The sequence below is a fragment of the Tachyglossus aculeatus genome, chromosome 2 (genome assembly GCF_015852505.1).
Source record: "Tachyglossus aculeatus isolate mTacAcu1 chromosome 2, mTacAcu1.pri, whole genome shotgun sequence".
NCBI classification, from domain to species: domain Eukaryota; kingdom Metazoa; phylum Chordata; class Mammalia; order Monotremata; family Tachyglossidae; genus Tachyglossus; species Tachyglossus aculeatus.
This window is the reverse complement of record NC_052067.1, coordinates 86973108-86995839: the sequence shown is the minus strand read 5'-3', so window position 1 is coordinate 86995839 and position 22732 is coordinate 86973108. Positions and strand designations below refer to the sequence as shown.

At 41.8% G+C, this 22732-nt stretch overlaps 1 protein-coding gene across 30 annotated transcripts in view; it reads right to left on the bottom strand.

The window, feature by feature from the left end:
* Positions 1–22732, bottom strand: part of EPB41L2 (erythrocyte membrane protein band 4.1 like 2) — a 242657-nt gene that overhangs the window by 52538 nt on the left and 167387 nt on the right. For all 30 annotated transcript variants that reach the window (XR_005456148.1, XR_005456149.1, XM_038766030.1 and 27 more), the window contains 4 exons: positions 21676–21718; positions 10700–10775; positions 2710–2928; positions 1488–1575 (listed from right to left, as the gene is read on the bottom strand). Coding sequence is in view for 28 of the 30 variants with exons in the window: in XM_038766030.1 (XP_038621958.1) it covers positions 1488–1575; positions 2710–2928; positions 10700–10775; positions 21676–21718 (426 nt within the window). In the remaining 2 variants the exon portion in view is untranslated. The remainder of the gene's footprint in view (positions 1–1487; positions 1576–2709; positions 2929–10699; positions 10776–21675; positions 21719–22732) is intronic.

The window sequence follows — 22732 nt, the reverse complement described above, 5'->3', positions numbered from 1 at the left end:
TTCAGTTGAATATCAGAGTGTTCTCAGGGGAAAGTACACTGAAAATTATACCTCAAACTTGTATTTTCACAAATGATTTTCATATCACTAACCTCATTTTACCTCTTCAACCCCACCCACACCCCCGGCCACCGCTCCACCAAGGAGTAAGGGAGATGGGTATTATTACCCCATTTAACCAATAATGAAATGAAGGACAAGAAATGGCAGCTTCCTGAGGTTACACAGTAGGCTGCAATTATAACTGTGGTAAGCATTTATTACATGCCCAACACTGTATTAAGCACTGGGGCAGTTAGCTATCAAAGGTATTGAGTGCTTACTGTGTGCAGAGCACTGTACTAAATGCTGCAAGAGAGTAGGTAGACAAGTCCCCTGCCCAAAACAAGCTTTCAGCCTAGAGGGTCGCTCTGGCCATGGATGGTTTAGATGTTCAATCTGCCCAGAGGCAGGGTGATGGATTACATGTCCTAGATACAGGATGTGGACCCACATGGAGCTCACGGAGTACAGGATTTATCCCCATTGTGGAGACGGTGGAGCTGACACACAGAGATGCTACGTGACTTGCCCAGGTTCACACAGCAGTAAAGTGGCAGAGCTGGGACTGGAACCCACTTCTGACTCCTAGTCCCATGCTCCTCCCACAGGTTGGCCTCCTAACTTGCAGGCCTGTGCTCACTGTACCTGCTTGGTCATTCCTTCTTAGGAATTCAGAGTGCCTTTGTCATCCCATATTAAATGGGGCAGATGGGAGAAAGAGACAGCAGTGAGATTTTGGAAGACTTACTACAGATTGGGGGAAGAGGACAGGGAGATTCTTCCCACATCTTGTAATGTGACAGCAAGTAGATGAAATCATTGATAAGTTCTTATAAGGGTCTTGTTAGTAGTTCTAAATCACTTCTATTTTGTCTTTCTCCAATGCTTTCTCAAAGTTTAAACCCTTAGATTTTGAGTCCCCACAAGGGACAGAGACTGTGTATAATTCCCTAGTGCAGTGGACTTAATACTATTAGTGCTAATACACTGCTCACAAGTTTCTGGTTAGCATTAACTACAATCAATCGTATTTATTGAAAGCTTACTGTGTGCAGAGCAATGAAATTGCATAGCTCTAAAGGTTTAATTATTGGCAGGCAAAATAATTTGGTCCAATTTCTATCAAGGTTAAAATAATTATATCGATATATATTGAAATAGATCATTTCTGGATACTCCAACCCACACGATGTTGAAGGGATTGTCAGATGTGCATTAGTCTTATCAGCTAGTCACATGTACACATAAAGATAAAAATTTCATTGTGAGTAGCTTCATCCTTCAACTCAAAGAAGCTCTATTTATACAATCCATCTTACTAAATATGATTTCTTCTGTTTATTGTTGTATTGCACTCTCAGGTGCTTAGTACAGTGCTCTACACACAGTAAGTGCTCAATAGATACAATTGAAGGAATGAATTTCTGAAAAGATTATCACAGTACCTTGGCGTGATGCAGATCTACTCCATACATGGAGAGTCTCTTTGCGTTTTCCAAGAACTGAGTATCAGCTTGTGCAGGAGTCAAACCCCTAAGTATCAGAAAAAAACAACAACAGTTTTCTGGCATATGTTCAGAAATGTGCTAAAAACAAAAAAGCCTCCTTTGTGTTCCACAGGAAAGTGTTACTTGAGAAATACAGGCTGAATCTCCCCACTCTGACTTCCTGTAATCTTGGTTTTTGAGCTTTATCATTTTTTAGATGTAATCATTTTTAAAAAGCAGTTTTCTTCTGCCTTAACGTGCAGGACTTCACGAGACACAGTACTGGCTACTCGGTTTATAACGTAAAGACAAAATATAGAGGAGTCTTATTAGACTAGCAGAAATGAGCTGTCAAATCTCCTAACTGTCTTCACCATTAGGGTGGATAATCTTACAATTGATCGTAAAATTCCCCCAGACTGCATTTTTGAAACTAACACCAATTAGAAATAGGAAATAGCCGTAGCTTATTTAAAAACCTATTTTCTGTTTGAGTGCTCTTAAGTAATTCATGATACATCTCAAGGGAAATCCAGTCAGGATTTTCTAAAAAGGTAAGAAAAAGTGGAACATTTTACATTTAATGTTGGTAATTTGGGTTTGTTAATCATTAATTTGCTCATTATTCAGCATTTATTGTTTGCATTTTATGCTAATTTTCTGTGAATCTATGCATCCTCCCTTAAATGGACCCCTTTTGGGTCAGGTACTTTGCATTAACTGTTTATCTTGAATGTATCCCAGCACCTAGCACAATGCTTGACCAGTATAAGAGATCGATAAACAATGATAAAAATCGTAGCAAACTTTGAACCTGTAAAAAAACAAAAACAAAAACCAAAAACCTTGGATTAAAACCAGATTACATCACCTACTGCAGTTCTACATCTTTCACATAGCAAACATTTTCTATGGGAAATTTCCAACCATCACAAAAGACCATGCTAAAATCGTACTGGACTTGAGATATGCTAAAATGTATTGTGTCCAGTTCATTGCAAGACAGATATAAGAAGAAGTTGAGTGAAAGGACACATGCAACTCAGTCAGTCAGGAGAAGAAATGCATTATTATCACACATTCTCGGCCATAATGTCATAAACAACAGTCTTTCTCAAGTGAGGGGTTGGATCTAAAGTAGGACTACTCCTTCAATGTGAAAGAGAAGACAGTAGAAGACCTGTGTGTTTTGTGTAGTTCCACTACTTTTTCTTCCATCTCCTTTGTCTGGCCAGGGGCAAACTGGAATTCACTGATGTAATCACTGCTGTGCTCCTCTGGGTCATAGTCCCCCAGCTCGGCCTGCAGAGTGTATGAGCCGAGGAGGGCGTGAGTCACGAAAGAACACGGCAAGCGCCCAGAAGCAATATCCTGACGAAGCTGAAGACACAGAAAGTATCTGTAGTGGGGAGGAAACAAGAAGAAAACAATTACCTCCAATGACCAACTCTCCAGTTATTACTGGGCAGCAACAAGCCCTTCTAAAAGCTATTCTTTTCTATACAAGTCAAATGCCCTTTTGACTATTTCACAGCAGCAACTCTACTTTCTAAAGCTTTTCTGAACCAACCACCAGTCTTTGGCTCACCCACAACTGCTGGGGGAGATTAAGTAGTTAAAAAACAGAATGGAAAATGAGATCTCAGTGTGATGATACTATTAAATAGCTGTATGGTGCAAAAAATACCTTCAAGCCCTCCAATTCCATTTTTCTCACCTTTAAAATGGGAGCAAGAATTGAACTGGCCTCAAGGAATGGATGCCTTATAAAGTGGATCTGAGAGCTGATGACCCCTCCTCCTCCTCCCAGACCCCACTAAGCACTTCTTCATAAGTACTTGTGAATCATTACACAAGGATCCACTACTTGTAAGAATAAGGTATTTTTACCAAATACTGCACTGGAGATTTTGATATCCCCATCCTAGAAATTTATCATGACTAAGCTTCTGGTTTGACCAACTTTCTATTTGATGACATAGCAAATATATCAATGAAAGTCTCCCCACTACTCAGACAGTTTTCCAAAAATGCATTTTTCCCCCTGAAATAGAGCTTTGTTTAAAATCAGAATGAGGAAAATTGTTACAAATACAAGATTCAAGTCAACTGAATGTAGAGGCAAATACTAGCCCCTTTCTTCCATCTCTTTTGTTTTCCAAAAATTGTTTTACAATTTAGTGAAAAGTAAGCCCATCAGTTGGTGTGGGTGAGCTGGACAATGAGGACCTCATGAGATGCGGGTGAATATTGGTTAGGGATTATCACTCTTTTTTGCTGTACTGTACTTTCCCGAGCACTTAGTTCAGTGCTTTGCACACAATAAGTGCTTAAATATGATTGATTGAATGAATGAATGACTATTGGTGTAGGAAAGGGGACAGCACACAGTGGGATGTTAACTAGTCTATCCCTAAGTATTAGGATCTGTGTCAAAAAAGCACCTACCATCCTACTCTTTTGTGGGCACCCTTCGGTGCCAAAGAGGGAATTCAAGGCTGGACAGACCCTGAAATTGTTGATGGCATGAAGGGCAGAAAAGTGGATATTTTCACAAATTTGTTATGATTAAATGAGATTTTTGTTACACCCATAAAATCCCAAAGAATCACCGACTAATAATAGACTTGGAGGAAAGTCCAAATGCCACTACTAATGCTATCAAATATGCTGAAATCAAGCATGTGGTGGAGTTCTAAACACCCACCGAGAACGTCAGAGGGGAGGGGGAGGCACAAAGAGTCAGGCCCTTAGTTCATTCAGTCTTAATTTGAGCCCATTATTTAACAGGCCTCCTGCTGAGGTACTCTCTATCCTAGGCATGGACAGCTTTCTATGCAATTGCAAAAGGCTATATTTACTCGCCAAAACTAATCCAGCTCAGCACTAGATTAGTAACGCTGCCCCTCTTTGTGTATAGCCGTGTAATCTCAAGATATAAGGCCTTTGTTATCACCATGTATAGAAATCCATGACACCAATGATTCGCCTTGAGTACACAAAGTGTCTTGGCCAATTAACTAACACTAGGAGAAGTTTTCAATCAGGAGACCAAACTCACACCATGACATACACGTGCACAGGAACAAAAATTTGTTCAAAATGAGCACAGGAAAAGGAGACTATCTGAAAAGGGAATCATCCAAGAGAGTCATCTATGCTTGGCTCTGGATGCCAAGTAACTGGAAGAGTTGCTCTCACAAACCACCACCTAGAAAACCTTTTCATGCCCTCACTGCCAGTAGAACCCTGCACCATGAGGAATTTGAGGCTAATGTTATTTTGTAATAATAACGATGGCATTTGTTAAGTGCTTACTATGTGCAAAGCACTGTTCTAAGTGCTGGGGGGATACAAGGTGATCAGGTTGTCTCACTTGGGGCTCACAGTCTTCACCCCCATTTTACAGATGAGGTCACTGAGGCACAGGGAAGTGAAGCAACTTGCCCAAAGTCACACAGCTGATAAGTGGCGGAGTCAGGATTAGAACCCATGACCTCTGACTCCCAAGCCCGGGCTCTTGCCATTAAGGCACACTGCGGGACGAGATTGCAGTCAAAAGAACACAGTAGGCTGCTTTACTGCAGTTCCCTGTTCACTTTGCTCTCAAGTGCAATCCAAGGTTAAAAGCAAATCGAGAAGCAGGGTGGTCTAGTGGAAAGAGCACACCTGTCCACATGTTTTGTTTTGTTGTCTGTCTCCCCCAACTAGACTGTGAGCCCACTGTTGGGTAAGGACCGCCTCTATATGTTGCCAACTTGTACTTCCCAAAGCGCTTAGTACAGTGCTCTGCACACAGTAAGCGCTCAATAAATATGACTGAATGAATGAATGAGCATGGGAGTCAAAGGACCTGGGCTCTATTCCCACTACTGTCAATTGCCTGCTGTATGCCTTTGGGCAAATCATTTAACTTCTCTGTGCTTCAATTTCCTCATCTGCAAAACAGGGATCCTACTGAGAGCTCACCTCCTCCAGGAGGCTTTCCCAGACTGAGCCCCCTCCTTCCTCTCCCTCTCCATCACCCCAGCCTTACCTCCTTCCCTTCCCCACAGCACCTGTATATATGTATATATGTTTGTACGCATTTATTACTCTATTTATTTTACTTGTACATATCTATTTTATTTATTTTATTTTGTTAATATGTTTTGTTTTGTTCTCTGTCTCCCCCTTCCAGACTGTGAGCCCACTGCTGGGTAGGGACCGTCTCTACATGTTGCCAACTTGTACTTCCCAAGCGCTTAGTACAGTGCTCTGCACACTAAGCGCTCAATAAATATGATTGATTCTCAGACTCTGAGCCCCGTTTGGGACAGGGATCTTATCTGACCTGATTAACTTGTATTTACCCCAGTACTCGGAACAGTGCTTGACACATAGGAAGTGCTTAACATGTGGTAATAATAATAATAATGATAATGATAAAAATGCTGCCAGGTCTTCCCACATAATTCTCAGTTGTGCCCCTTCCTTCCCTCACCAACAGCTGGGTTACTAGCAGGAAAATTAGGATTGGTTGGGGCAGAGGGAAAGATGGATGTCTGGGAAGGTGTTGGAGTGGGTGTTCAGGAGGGGTGACCCATTGCTTGCTTCCTCGCATTGTTCTGGTGTCCCTGCTCAGCTCAGAGGCCTGAACTGTGTGGGCCATGGATCTGACCCAGGTTGCATTGCTCACGTTCTAACTTTAAGATGGAAGAAAAGACCATTCTGGGTAGGAGGAAGATGTCCCAATAGGATCCTGGGAGGGAGAGGCAGGTGGGAATCTAATGGCTCCCCTTACTCAAAATGGAGCCTACTGCCTTTCTGAGGAGCTTAAAGTCCCCCCCTTCCAGGCTGTGAGCCCGTTGTCGGGTAGGGACCGTCTCTCTATGTTGCTGACTTGTCCTTCCCAAGCGCTTAGTACAGTGCTCTGCACACAGTAAGCGCTCAATAAATATGATTGAATGAATGAATGAACAGCTACCACTCTGGTATCAGTTCTAAACATATTAAGGTTTGATTCCAGCCTCCTTGGTAGTCTCTCTGCATCCAGCCTCTCCTCTCATCGATCCATTCTACAAACTACCACATGAATCAACCCCCTGAAGTATCACTCAGCACATTTCTCTCAGCTCCTCATAATCTTGCGCTGGATTCCTGTGTCTCTCGCCATCAATCCTATTTATTGAGCACTGTGTGCACAGCACTGTACTAAGCACTTGGGAAAGTACAATATAACAAAGTTGGTAGACATATTCCCTGACCACAACGAGCTTACAGTCTAGAGGGGGAGACAGACATTAATATGAATACTAAATATTTGCATCAAGCAAAAGCTCCTCACAGATACCTGTTTTCTCTCCTATTAGAATGGGAGCCCCATCAATCAATGAATCAATCATATTTATTCAGATCACTGAACTAAGCACTTGGGAGAGCACAATACAATGGAATTGGCAGACATGTTCCCTGCCCATAACAAGCTTACACTCCATGGGGGACAGGGACTGTGTCAGACCAGGCTGCCTTCTACCTCACTAGTGCTTGTCATTGTTATATTAGTTTTTGCCTTACATATCATCTCGCTTCATTTCTACAAAGCTAAACTTCTAACTCACTTTGGACTCTTCTGAATCTGTCCCCTTGCGTACACTGTTCACCTGGCTTGGAAATTCCACCCTCCCCAAGTCAGATACAGCTCTGACATGTTCAAAGCCCTCCTGAAAGCTCACCTCCTCCCACATACCTTCCCCTTTCAATTCCCACCACCACAAATCATATAAACCACGTCATCTTTAGAATGTATGTATTTATACCCACCTTCAGCTCTTAGATAAACCTTCATTCAACCACTCAATTATTTTGTTTACACTGTTTGCAAATACGTTTATGCCTCTCCCATATGAATCTAAGCTCCATTTGCCACATGTCTATTTTACACTCCCCAAATGTTTTTTTATAGTGTACGGCAGCCAACGGGAGACCAATAAATGCTATTACTACTGCAACATAGATCCCTGAGATTATGGTCTTGGAAGCTTTAGCTATGTTGAGACAGAATGATTCTGAGCAAGTATGGGCTGTGAGGTGGATCTCCCAAAAGGCAGCTCTCTTCACAATTCTGAGGCAGGCAGCAGCATGCTACTCTTCTCAGTTCCTCAGGACAGTGGTAAGAACGGAAATAGCACAAAAACATGAACCTTCAGAGGGAAAGAACTGATTTGAGATGGAGGGCTCAGGGATAAGGGAAAAGAAAAGGAAAGCAGGCTTAAGAAGGCAGGAGAAGAAAAAAAAGTCACAATACAAATTACTGAAAGTGTTGGTAGAAAATGACCTCAGTTCCCAAGTCTAGTTGCAGGGAATAATAGGCTCAGTGTGGTCATCTTTTGAAAAGTGTCTGAAAGAAGCCTCCAGAGTAACAGAGAAGGTACCATTCCAGGACACCTCTGTGTCCATCAATAATATTTACTGAGCATTTACTGTTTGCAGAGCATTGTTCTAAGCCCTTGGAAAGGTACGACAGAGTTAGTACAAGTAAATATGATTCCTGCCCTCCAGGGATCTACAAATTAATTTACAACATACAATATAGTAAATTACAGGTACGTGAAAGAAACCAAGTGTAAAGATATCTAAGTCCAGTGGAAGGATGTGAGTCCCTGAGTGCTTATGTAACACAGGAGTATTGAAAAGCAAAAATGGGTGGATGTAGGGATGGGAGAGGAGAGATTAATCAGGGTAGGCCTCCTGGAGGGGATGGGATTTCCAGAAGGGCCTTGTAACAAAGCTCATTGTGGACAGGGAATTTGTTGGTTTTCTGTTGTACTGTACTCTCCCAACTGCTTAGTACAATGTTTTGCACAAAGTAAACTCACAATGAATACGACTGAATAAACTAAATAAATGTCATTTTACATTATATTTCTAGGGCATCCTTTCTTTGAAGAGCTCAATACACTTCCAAGAAGAAAAAGTTCTTCAATCACCTAGTGGTATTGAGCACTTACTGTGTGCCGATCGCTGTATTAAGCACTTGGGAGAGTACAATGTTGGGAAGAGAGGCAGAGATCAGCATAGGTGAAACGGAGAGAACGAGAGTCACAAAAACATGCAAAATAGGAAAAGCGCAAAGAGCCAGCATTGTAGAAGCAGGGACAGCTTGCTAACTGCCCACACCTTCCTGGAAGGGTAGAAGAGAAAGAGATACCAAAATCTGAAAAGGGGAAGAGAAGGCAGAGTAGTCTGCGATTCAGTACGACGCCTGCCCCAAAGCAAACCCCAGCATAAAGGGTAGTAAACTGCAATGCTTATTTCTCAGGTGAGAATGGTACAATGTGAACCACTCTTAGAGGGGAGCTCATTGTGCTTAAGAGGGAATCTAGGGCTCAATTTGGGCTTTAGAATGGGAAGAAATTTAAAGGGCCATTTAATGTACCCCTCTCCTTTACTCAGATGCTTTCAGTCACGCTTTTCTCCACCTATTTCATTTAATAACTCAGAACTGTTTTCCCACATAGCTAAACAGATGGACTACTCTAAAATTGCATGGGGCAAAGTCGCTGCAAAGTTCTAGCTTGAAACTTCCATCTCTCTCAACTCCATGGAGCTGAATTTAGGTGTCCAGTGAAGCAAGTGAAAGGTTGTGCGGTCTAATGGGAGTTGGGAAGATCTGGGGTAATCTCCGTTCTACCACTTCTCTGCTGTGGGACCTTGGGTAAGTCACTTCACTTCTCTGTGCCTCAATTACCCCTTTTGTAAAATGGGAATTAAAATTGAGTCCCATGTGGGACAGGGACTGTGTCCAACCCGATTAGCTTGTATCTACCTCCAATGCTTAATACAGTGCAGTACAGTGTCTCTCCTTCTACAGCCCAGCCCGCACCCTCCACTCCTCTGCCACTAATCTCCTCACTGTGCACTGTGCGTTGTTCTCACCTGTCCCGCCGTTGACCCCTGGCCCACGTCCTCCCCCTGGCCTGGAATGCCCTCCGTCCGCACATCCGCCAAGCTAGTTCTCTTCCTCCCTTCAAAGCCCTACTGAGAGCTCACCTCCTCCAGGAGGCCTTCCCAGACTGAGTCCCCTCCTTCCTCTCCCCCTACTCCCCCTCCCCATCCCCCCCACCTTACCTCCTTCCCCTCCCCACAGCACCTGTATATATGTATATATTTGTACATATTTATTACTCTATTTTACTTGTACATATTTATTCTATTTATTTTATTTGGTTTATATGTTTTGTTTTGTTGTCTGTCTTCCCCTACCAGACTGTGAGCCCACTGTTGGGTAGGGACCGTCTCTATATGTTGCAAACTTGTATTTCCCAAGCGCTTAGTACAGTGCTCTGCACACAGTAAGTGCTCAATAAATACGATTAATGAATGAAGTACATGGCACATAGTAAGCACTTAAATACCATTAAAAAACAACAACAAAAAACAAGTAAATGGAACTCTAGATCTCTCAATCTACCATTTAAGCCTGTTTCTTCTTGTACCATTCTCAGTGGTGGTGAGGCAGAGCACTGGAATAACCCTTTATGTGCTGAAAGACCATTTCTGTGTCTCCCCCATTTCCTCCTTCTCCTGGCTGAACAATCCTAGTTTCTTTAACCTTTGTTAGAGGCCCTGTTTTCTCACCCTTTAACCATCTCTGTGGCCAACCGCTAGACCAAAGCAAAAGCACACTAATTTGTGCACTGAAATCCATTTCAGTGTAAACAATCCAAATGTGAAGTTCTGCTGATGGTTGGAAATCAGGCATAGGATATACTGTCAGCAGTGTTATTTTTGAAACACAAAGGTCAAACACACTGGACTACTCTAAAGCACAGTAAGGAATGGATAACAGCAAGTAAAAGGAAGGTAAACACTACTTTGATGAACTTAGAAAGTTTGTTTTCCTCTATACTGTAAGCTCATTGTGGGCAGGGAATGTGTCTTTTATTGTTATATGCTCCCAAGAGTTTAGTACAGTGCTCTGCCCACAGTATGCATTCAATAAATGACTGAATGAATGAAAAGCTGCAAGAGATACCCACTTATTTTTCAAAGTCAGGTTAAAGAAAATGGATTTATGTAAAAACTTTTTAATCTACCCCTATGGAAATTCTTCCTACTCTCCAAAGTATATGCAAAAATGGACACTTTTCAGAAGAGTAAACTGAACTTTTCCATTACAATGTCAGTACCTGGTGATGTCTTCAGTCAACTGGGAAGGGTCTGGAGGATAAAACTTCACATTAAAAGTGAATAGCCAGGGAAGATCTGCAAATATAAAATGCCATGATTATCCACATGAATAATCAGCAAAAGAACTGATACTTCTATAGCATTTTCAAAAGCCATAGCAATAATGTGAGGCAGAAAAAAGAGATAACATCAAGCAATTGTATTTTTAATGACACGAATAAACCTGAGATGAAACATTCATGAAACCTGAGGTCTAAAATGTGGGGGAGGAGAAGAAATGAATACTTCACACACTGATTTAAGAGTCCTAACACAGTCCACAGCCAATACTTTTTTGGCTAACACATAAAATAAATATGCCTGGAAATAAAAGCATTAGCTAGAACACTAAAATGATATATAACGTGTGTATTTACATGTCTGTCTGTATATATATACACACATGTAAATGTATATATATATATATATACATATAAATGCATATATATACACATCCATGTATTTATATATACAAATCCAGTATATATACTTCATGTGTAAGGAAATATTTTTCAGTTTTAGCAGAGAGGCTTTGCCTACTGGAATCACTTATTTTTATTATAGGTCTAGGCTGAAAAAGAAATTTCAAAATGCCAGTCAGAGTTGGAGACTAAAAGTAAAGATCTTATCCTTGGGTGTCACCTGAAAAGCTGAATGGGTAACTGAATCCTCTGCATCTCAACCACGTTATATCCAGATTAAGGTGGCCCTTTGTTGCAATGCCTCATTTCCTATTTGCAACACCTGACCTATTTTTGATTCTGCCTCTTCACTGCCCAGTCTTCTGTAAACCTCCTGAATGCCATGCTGGTGTGTCTGGTCTGTCTAGTAGATAGAGCAGGGGCCTGGGTTCTAATATGAGCTCCACCACTTGCCTGTTGTGTGACCTTGGGCAAGTAATTTAACTTCTCTGTGCCTCAGTAACCTCATTTGTAAAATGGGAATTAAATCCTACTCCTTCCTAGTTAAACTTCGAGTCTCAAGTGAGAAAGGGATTATATCCTATCTGATTAACCTGAATCTACCCCAGTGGTTAGAACAGTCCTTGACAGATGGTAAGCACTTAAAAATAAAGACAAAAATAATAATGATAATATAGGGTGGCCCAGCAATTCGAAACTAACATCTTTAACATGCTTATTCTGGCTTCTTTGTATATAGATTCCCTACTTCACCATACCACAGGAACTACTGTATGGGTCTATTGACAAAATTAGGAAACAATGCGGAAAAGTTCTACCAAATGGATTTCTACACAATCAATCCTACAACTTGAAAGACATAACATTACTACCATATAGTGAAGGGTGTGGAAGCTGTAAGGGAATCTTGCCGGGATACCAAGAGTAATTCAACGATTCCCTTCTGTTACTTGCCCCTGTAGTATGGAGGCCCTACAAAGAATAGTCAGTCAATCATATTTATTGAGTTCTTATGGTGTGCTTACAGTCTACAGGGGGAGACATTAATATCAATAAATAAATTACAGATATGTACGTAAGTGTTGTGAGGCTGGTAGGGGGACGAATAAAGGGAGAAAGCAGGGTGATGCAGAAGGAGGGAGAGAAAAGGCCTCTTGGAGGAGATGTGCCTTCAATAAGGCTTTTAAGGAGGGGAGAGTAATTATCTATCAGATATGAAGAGGGAAGGGTGTTCCAAGATATGCCAACATCTGAGGACATGGTACTTTCTTCCAATTTAAGAATGTCACCACAAGTGACATGAGAATGAGCTCCAAAATTCTTTTTAAAGAGATCCCACCTGCTACCAGTCATTTTAGACTTCTAATGGTACTATAAACATGCCATTGAGATTTTTGATAATATAGATCTTTGTCAAAGTGGATGTTAAAAGTTTAAGGTTAAATTACAGAAAGAAACTAAACTTTGACTTAGAGGAAAGACTCTCGTTCTCATCCCCAGTCAGAATGTAAGACACTTCTTGCACCGTCTCTGATAAACCTCAAAATCTTTCAGTAATCTAATCCAACTCTCATGTTTTGGCTTCTTGCCTCCTGCTTCACTGAACAAACCAGTCCCCCTATCTGCACTCAATTTACATTAATATTTACTCTTTTGCGAGAGAATCTGAACTTTGCTTAACTAAACATAGAAAGCTTAATGTCAGCAGGTACGGCAAAGTAATAGACATAAAAAAATATTCCCTTCTGATCTGGGGATTTCATATATAACCCACTAAATGCAAATGATCTGTGAGAAGAATGCCGTGGGAAAAGAGTGGAGGGATGGAGGAAAAGTAGAAAAGATGTTTCCTTTTAAAACTACAAACAGCACAAGCATGTGTGCTTTGGAAAGAAGCAAAAAATCATGATGAAAAACACCTGGCTTGTCTTCCGCCCAAATTAGTGCTCCATGTCTCTCTATGAATTTTAAATTTGTGTAACTGTTTGTACATCTCCTCGAGACTGTATGTTCTCCATTTCCACTGGATATCTCTGCAACTGTTCAGAAGTTAGATCAGTATTTCACATACAGTGAAGCTAGAAAGGCTCAAATGAAACTAGGTCACTCAAATGGTAAAGCTGATGAATATCTCCAAGAAATGAAGAAAACACCCCACACATTGATAAGAGCCATTCTGTTCCAAGTCACTAATCTTCTATGGCTTTGTCCAACTCTTTTTTTTTTTTTTGGTACCAAAAAGTCAATGTTCCTTTAAAAAAAAAAAATCTGGCCTTTCTCTTTTCTAAAGAATCTTTCCTGGAATGGAGAGTTAAAGAGTAATTCATTAAGAATGTTTCTTCCCAAGCAAACTCATGGCTGCCAACAAGTTGATATTTTCAGTAAGAGAATCAAGTCTCACAAACTTAAAAATCACAAGAAGAAAGAGGCTTAAAAGCTCTACATCTCTCCCTTACCCCAACAATGGGGCACTTATAAATGCAGACTTTGTTCTCCTCACATTCATATAGCTGGGAAGGATCAGTTTTCTGGATCAAAAGTGTAGTCCCATGGCATAGGATACAGAATTTCCCATCAGTCAATTGCATTTATTGAACACTTACTATGTGTTGAGCACTGTTCTAAGCCCTTGGGAGATCACAGTACAACAGAATTAGCAGAAATGTTCCCTGCCCATAATGAGCTTATGGTCTAGAGGGGGAGACAGACATTAATATGAAAGACAGATATGATTATGATTCCCATAAATCAGTCAGGTGCTTTAGATCTGCCATGAAGATGCTCTCATTTCCTATTGCTAGGAGAGCTATCACTCCCAGTGAGGTGCAGCATCGAGAACACAAACACCGCCATTCACTCCGAGTCAGGCACCTTTAATTTCATTCCTTACGGGGAGGGCTCAACACATAATGAGGGTTGGCACCCCTCACTGCCCAGTGGTATATGTTCATCACTCTTAGTCCCTCCCCTAATGGTCCATCATCTTGGAGCCATGTGGCCTGGGGGGTGGGAGGGGAAGAAGAGAGCAGGGAGCACCCGCAAAATACCAAGATGTAGGGGAAACACAGGGAGCTAAGATCAATCCTGAACTATGATAGGGCAGGGGTTGGTGGTGTCCTGCAGCGGCAGCAGCTGGGCCTGGGGGACACACCTCGGCCTGGGGGGGGGGGGGGGGGGGGAGGCTGTGTGTGTGTGTGTGTGTGTGTGTGTGTGTGTGTGTAAGGGGCACCAGTCTTGGGCCGCTAGAGTCGTCAGACAGCCGAGACGGGCCCTGGGTCTGGTAGGAGGTGACAGACGCCATGGGTGGGAATGAAAACACTTGCTGAACACTGTGGCAGTGCTCCAAAGCAACTCAGGCACCCATCGGATGCCACAGGCAAAAGGGGACCAGGGAAGAGCGACATCAGCAGGTCGAAGCCTCCTCTCTGCGCTGCAGGGCCGCCTTGGACCACGGGGGCAACAACGTAGCTTGAATCTCCCCCCAACACTGCAGAGCTCAACCCAGACGGTGGTCTGCAGCCAGGGAGGGGTAAGACCAGAGGGGAAAAACCCACCACTGCAGCAGAGGCTCTTTGTGCAAGAGTCAATGTTAGAAGCAGCCCAGGATGCTCTGCGGCAGCAAAGGCTTCATGTTAGAGACTGTGTGGGGTTCACCTCTCTGCCCCAGAGCCCAAGCCTGAGGAGGGCAAGGGAACAAGTAGTAATAGTATTAAGTGTCCACTGTGTGCAAAGCACTGTACTAAGTTCTTGGAAGGAGTTACCCAGACAAGTTATGGACATGGTCCCTTTTAGACTGTGAGCCCACTGTTGGGTAGGGACTGTCTCTATATGTTGCCAATTTGTACTTCCCAAGCGCTTAGTACAGTGCTCTGCACATAGTAAGCGCTCAATAAATACGATTGATGATGACATGGTCCCTGGCTCCCAAGGAGCTCACAGTCCAAGGGGGAAGAAGGTTGGTGACAGACACGTAAGAACAGGTGAAAGTAAAGGATGATGATACACATGACAAGAGTGGGAGGGCCTCAGGCTTCTCACAGCTGATACAGACCATCACAGGAGTCACTGCATGCAGCCCCAGCAGAGGCCTTTCCAGCCTTCTGGGAGGTGAGGGCTCACCCTACTGCTACTTTGGGTCTTATCCTGGGCAAGAGCAGGGGCCGATGAGAGCTTTTGTGGAATGGGGAAGGAGCCTCTGCAGTTGGCATTAAATCCATTCTCACTTGTGCTATAGAAAGAGGTTACCTTCCTAATCTATTATGAAGCCACTAGAGAGGGAAGTAGGCCTATTTCTTTGTTCTGACAGAGCTGAGGACAAGGTTATAACACTCAGTTCAATCAGATGTATTTATTGAGTGCTTACTGTGTTCAGAGAGCAGCATGAAGTGCTTGGGACAGTACAATACAACATTAAACTGACACATTCCCTGCCCACAATGAGCTTACAGTCTAGAGGACTGAGGGTTCCTGTGCTCATATTAGGGGAGAATTCTGGAGACTCTACGTATGGCTGCCCCATCTCTTTCTGAAACTAGAACCACTGAAATAATTTCCTCCTCCAAAACGAACAATTCACCAACTGTAAAAAGGAACTATAACCAAATTAAATTCTCAAAGCACACAACACTTTCACCTTTGCTAGAGGATTGGAAAGACATACATTCAGAAGGCAAACTGCTTTTTAAAATGAATGGAACTTGCCAGTTCACCTGAACCACACATATGAATGCTCGTATCTCATGTTAGACATGCTGAAGCGGTCCTTGTCATAAAATCACAAAAGAGATTTATGGGGAGCATTTAACCTTCATGGTTTCTTCCACATCATCTCAGGGTTATTCATTATAGACTATTTTGTATTCTACATGAGGACTGACCCTCAGGTTCATGAGGAGACACTGAAAATGGAAGGAAAGGGGAAAGAAATGATTTGTTATCAATGTCACAGATACAATTGAAACAGCTTGCTGGGGGAAATCCTGATAGCAGGCCGATTATGTCCGTCTCAAATCCATCCTTGCTGGCTTTATTCTGTCCTCTCCTCTACCTGGCAACATGATTTCTCCAACCTTGACTCCCATGCCCACTGCCCTCACCAGTTGTTTCAGATGTTTAACTCCACTTTCAAATCTCTTGTCTACCTACCCTCCACATCTCTTACACCTAATGATCTGGCCACATACTTTATTGAGAAACTTGGAAAAAAAAATCAGACATGCGCTCCATAAAAACCTCCCTTACTCTCCTACAGTTTCTTCCTCTTCCAGCCGTCCTTCAACTCTTCCATTTTTCCCAGAAGTATCTCAAGAGATTAACCACCTTCTTAAAATCTAATCAAAAAACCTTATCAAAACACTTGCCCCCTCTCATCTTTCCTCCCTAATCGCCACCTTCAATTTTTCACTCGCCAAAGGCTTCTGTGTACTACTTTCAAAAACTCATATGCACTTATCTCTCCCTTCCTCCCATCCTAAAAAAAAAAAAAGAAAAAACCTCAGGTCCCTTCTACTGTTACTCTCCAACTCCTTCAGCAGGCTGTCTACACCTGCTGGCTCTACTTCCTCTCCTCCAACTTTCTCCTTTACTCCCATCTGGTTTTCTCCTTCTTTACATCACAGAAACTGCCCTCTTTAAGTCACCAATGATTTCCATAGTGACAAATCCAATGGCCTCTACTCTATCCTAATCTTTCTCAATCTCTTAGCTGCTTTCAACACGGTGGACCATCCCCTTTTCCGGGAAATGTTATCTAACCTTAGCTTCACTGACACCAACATCTCCTGGTTCTCCTATCTTTCAGGCCGGTCATCTTCAGTCTCTTTTGTGGGCTCCTCCTCTGCCCCAGTAAATCAATGGCTTTTATTGAGAGCTTACTATGTTCAGAGCACTGTACTAAGAATTTGGAAAAGTACAACATAACAGAGTTGGTATATACGTTCCCTGCCCACAATGCCTACAGGTTAGAGGGAAAACAGAATATTAATATAGTGTCTGCATTCCCACACCATAACTGTGGTAGCCCCTCAAAGCTTAGTTCGTTCATTCACTCATTCTGAGTCCCCTTCTATTCTCCTTCTACACCTACCCCTTTGGAGAATGTATTTGGGCCCACTGCTTCAACTACTATCTCTGAGGATGAGTTCCAAACCTACATCTCCACCCTTGACCTTTCCCATTCTCTTAGGCCTCATATTTCCTCCAGCCAGCAAGACATCTCTACTTGGATGTTTCCACCTAAAACTTAACAGGTCCAAAACACAACTCCTCAACTTCCCAACCAAACCCTGTCCTTCCCCTAACTTTCTCATCACTGTTTAAGGCAGCACCCTTCTCCTTGTTTCACAAGTCCATTATTTTAACATTATTGTTGACTCTTTTCTCCTTTTCAAAGCACATATTCAATCCGTCATCAAATCCTGTCAAATCTACCTTCACCATGTTGTTAAAATCTGTCCTTTCCTCTCCATCCAAGCTGCTACTACAGTGGTCCAAGCAAGCACTTAGCCTATCCCTCCTTGATCACATTATCAGCCTCCTAGCTGACCTCCCTGCCTTTTGCCTCTTCCCATTACAATCTATACTTCAGTCTTCTGCCTAAGTCATTTTGCTAAAAAAAAATTTCTGTTCACGTTTCCCTACTCAAAAATCTCCAGTGGTCACCCATCCACCGCTGCATCAAACAGAAAGGCCTTACCACTTGCTTTAAAGTACTCAATCACTTTGATCCCTCCTACCTTAACTAGCTGATTTCCTCCTAAACCCCAGAAAGCTCACTTTGCTCCTCTAATGCCATCCTTATTTTCTCGCTGCTGACCCCTCACCTGCCTCTAGCCTGGAAATCCCTTCCCCTTCATTCCCAACAGACCACCATTCTCCCTACTTTCAAAGCCTTATTAAAATCACATTTCAAGAGGCCTTCTCTAAGTACCCATTTTCCCTTCTCCCTCTCCCTCCTACAGCACCCTTGTACTTGGATTTGTACCCTTTATTCACCCCACCCTCAGCCCTACAACACTTCTGTACATAGCCACAATTTAACGTCTATCTTGCTCTTATACTTTTATCGCCTTGTGGGTAGGGAACCTGTCTACCAATTCTGTTGCAAGCACTTAGTATCATCCTCTGCACATAGTAAGTGCTCAATAAATATAATTGACTGATTGATAGAAGCAGTGCAGAAGGTGGCCCCTAACCATCCAACATTTTGTCCTCAAAGCTACATACTCCCCAACTGGTGAGTAAACAATAAAGACAGTACTTAATGTCCCTGGTCAAAGACCATAATAACAAAATAAAAATGTTCATCCCACTGGGAATTTGAAATGAAAATATTAGGAAATATTCAAGAGTAAGATGCTTGACACTGATAAATATAATCTCACAGTTCTGATATTTAATTTCACATTTTACTCCTCTTAGGCACCCCACACTTGATGATGAATATTATGCCATGTAGAAATGTCAAGCATGTTTTCTAGCTGCATCACCTCAAAAATGCCTCAAAAGCAACATTAGGCACATTCTTCAAAGAGGAAAACATTCAGCAAGCAACAGTAAACAATTAATATGATTCATCCCAGAGTAGGGAATTAGATTCATCCAATCCATACTGGAACATCAGTGTTTAAGATGCATAAAGGCAGGCTTGTGCCCACTACAAGTTGTATATGATGCTACTGTAACTGAGCATACAATTCGGGAATCGTGTACGAGCAGTAAAGATAAGCCAGGGTTCAAGAAACAATGTTGGAGGAGAGATTAAGTGCAAAAGAATCCCTTTATAAACAGTTCCAATACTTCTCAACTGGCTAATGAGAGGTAAAATGATGGCAATTCCAAACTGGACCCTGCTCCCTTAACTCTTGGAAAAAAATCTCACAAATTTGGATACATCCTCTTCAGGGACCTTGTGCCTCTCCATTACTTGACTCTTACTCAGCTAAAACTGGTCTTTCTGCCACATTATCACTAGGGAAGGGACTGTTTGCTTGGCGGCTTCTACAGTTCAAAACAGACGCCTCAGCAACCCAACACTTCATCTCAACTTTCCTAAAGCAACATGCCAAACAAATTTTTCTTCTTCTAATGACTCTCAGGCTCACAATAATTGGTGAATATCAATAACACATCAAGTGCTTAATAAATACAATTGACTGACTGACTAGTTTCCAAGGCGGCAGGAAGCACAGTTTCGTTTTTGTTTTAATGGTACTTGTTAAACACTAACTATGGGTCAAACACTGTTGGGGTAGGTACAAGATAATTAGGTCAGAGTCCCACTCCAGGATCCCTGTTGGGCACATAACTGCATAAAATAAGCCAAATAAAACTGGGCCCATTACCCAACTTTCACATTTCACTGGTGGTGATTCACTGTTAAGAGCACTGTAATGATCTTGGGCAGAAGGATGATGCTGAATGGGCCTCTTAATGATGTAGGCACTTCACATGGTGAAAAGTGGATTTCAGTTTACAGAGTTTGTTGAAACAATCTCTTGGTTCCTTGTTTATCCGCAAATCATCTTTCAACACAAGGCCATGGCTGAAATGTGCTCAGCTGAGCATGGAGGGTTGAGGAGGGCCCCTTATACCTCACCACCAGAGCCTGCCGCACTGGGGAGAGGAATGCCCCCTTAAACGAGACTACCGGTTCCCTTCTCCAAGGTGATTAAGTGCTTTAAACCCGATGGAGGGCAGTGTTTGTTTGATGAGGAGGTGGATGGGCAACCACTGGAGTTTCTTGAGGAGTGGGGAAACATGGTCTGAACGTTTTTCAAGGAAAATGATCCAGACAGCAGAATACAATATGGACTGGAGTTGGGAGAGACAGGAGTCAGGGGCGTCAGCAAGGAAGCTGATACAATAATTAAGGTGAGATAGGATAAGTGCTTGCAGTTTGGATGGAGAGGAAGGGGTGGGTTTTCGCAAGGCTGTGAAAGTAGAACTGACAGGATTTAGTGATGGCTTGAATACGTGGGTGGAACAAGAGAGGGGAGTCATGGATAATGCCAAGGTTACAGGCTTGTGAGACAAGAAGGTTGGCGGTGCCATCAACAGTGACAGGAAAGTGAGCAGGATGACAGGGTTTGGGTTGGATTAGGATGGAGTAGAGGCCGATGGGTGTCTCAAACGTTCTGAAAAACCTTCATGGACTGGATAAACTTACCTGTGCATATATTTCTATGCACATGTCTTGCGATATACTCACACAATTTGTATTGGTCTGCTTTGACATAGGAAGAAGCCAAGCTCTTAATCTGTCAATAAATACTACCTCATGAGAAAATTATATAAATATTTAAACCATATATAAACCATTTATAAATGGTTCTGTGGGGCTGTCTGACCTAATTATCTTGTAACCACTCCAGCATTTAGAACAGTGTTTGACACATAGTAAGCGCTTAACAAGTACCATTAAACCAAAAACAAAACTGTGCTTCCTGCCACCTTGGAAACTAGGCAGTCAGTCAATTGTATTTATTAAATCATATATAAACAATTTATATATTTTGAAAAATATTATAAACATTTAATCAAAATATTGCTACACATTGTGCTGAGACGAAGATCCTATGGCCAGAAGCAGAAAACGGCCCAGAGTCTGTTTCCACTTTTTGCCACTTCTATGATTGACGGTCCATGTTGAAAGTTGAGGGCCAAACTCAAAATTGTGTTTTGAAGACAGCCAAATCCCTTCTCTGTCACTTCCTTTACTCCCTCCCAATCACAACCACAGACAGCCTTAAGAAATCACATCCCCAGAATATAAACAAGCCATAAATACTGAAATCTTGGTAATCCCAAGAGAGTCATCCCCATCTACAAGTTTGCAATTGGCCTTAACTCAAAAGAGCTAATTCTTTTGTTTGCTGGAACACAAAGCTACATAACTATATAAATGTATAGTCATAAACTATACTTGACAACACGAGTACACATGCGACTAAAATACACAAAACTATGATACCTCAAGAACTAAAACACTGCCAGGTCAGGGAAGGTGTCTTTCATTTTAAGCATTTTTGCCATTATCATCATCTTAACTGTCCCTGCAAAGAACACTTTAGAGCTACCTTTTAAAATTGAGGGGAATACTTTGGCAGCAGCTCTGCCATTTCAACTATTAGACTTGTCACTATATTAGTGTGCAAGCCATTGACAGCTTAACTGAGTTAAAATTCCTGTCACTGTTCCTAGAATGATCCCTTTGTATAATATTAAATTATTAAAGGACTCCCACAAGATGCTAAACACCAACAAGAACAGATTTGTCTTTTACTATAGAATGTATAATATTAAGTTATTAAAGGACTCCCACAAGATGCTATATAAACACTAACAAGAACAGATTTGTCTTTTACTATAGCACTCAAGTACATTACATTATTTAATTATCTTTATTAACCTATCCCAATCCATAATCTTGGCCACCTGCTTGGCCCCGGATGGCAGTGAAGAGATGCTAGGGATCATTTAGGAATTTAGTTGTGTTTAATGAGATAAATACTTACTTCTCATTTGCCTCTTGATTTCTTTTGAGGGATCCAGCCAGTTCTTTAAAAAAAAAAAAAAAAAACGCACAAATTTAATTAGCAGGTGAGAAGTTTTGGGTCCCCAAGAAAGCAGAATTGCTGGCCACAGATCTTCTACTAAGTTTTCTTCAAAACTACCTCAAGATAATGTACAAAAATATAGTGGAGTACATTCTAGTTTTCCATCTTTATTTCTTTGCCATTTGTTTATTACCCACCGAATGTTTGCTATTGTAAAAAATTTCTTTGATGTTGGCTGGCTAATGAATGAAAAAAAAAAATCACACTTGTCAAATTGACCAGCTCTTTATTCATTTGTATGACTATTAACAACAGACATTAGCATTCTGTATAAATTATATGTATGAGTGGGGTTTTATGATATTTGTTAAGCACTTTACTATGTGGCAGTCACTGTATTAAACACTGTGGTAGATACAAGCAAATAATAATGGCATTTGTTAAGCACTTACTATGTGTGAAGCACTGTTCTAAGCGCTGGGGGGGAATACAAGGTGATTAGGTTGTCCCTCATAGGGCTAACAGTTCACCCCCATTTTACAGGTGAGGTATCAGGCACAGAAAAGTTAAGTGACTTGCCCAAAGTCACACAGCTGAGGAGTGGTGGAGTTGTGATTAGAACCCATGACCTCTGACTCCCAAGCCTGTGCTCTTTACACTGAGCCACGCTGCTTCAGTTTGGACAGAGTCCCTATCTCACATGGGGCTTATAGTCTTAACCCCCACTTTACAAATGAGGTACATGAGGCACAGAGAAGTTAAGTGATTTGCCCAAAGTTACACAGCAGAAAAGTGGTGAAGGCAAGATTAGACAAGCCCTCCTGACTCCCAGGTGGTGCTCTATATAGTAAGATACAAGTTACTGACAGGTGCTAGTATTCAGGACTACAAAAAACTCACAAATGATATCAACCCTTTGCCACTTTGGGAAAAAAAATCTATCAGTTCCCTGCCTAGCTGATATTAGAATATCCCTTTCTCCTCCCCCATCCTTTACACCAAAGACCTACATAAG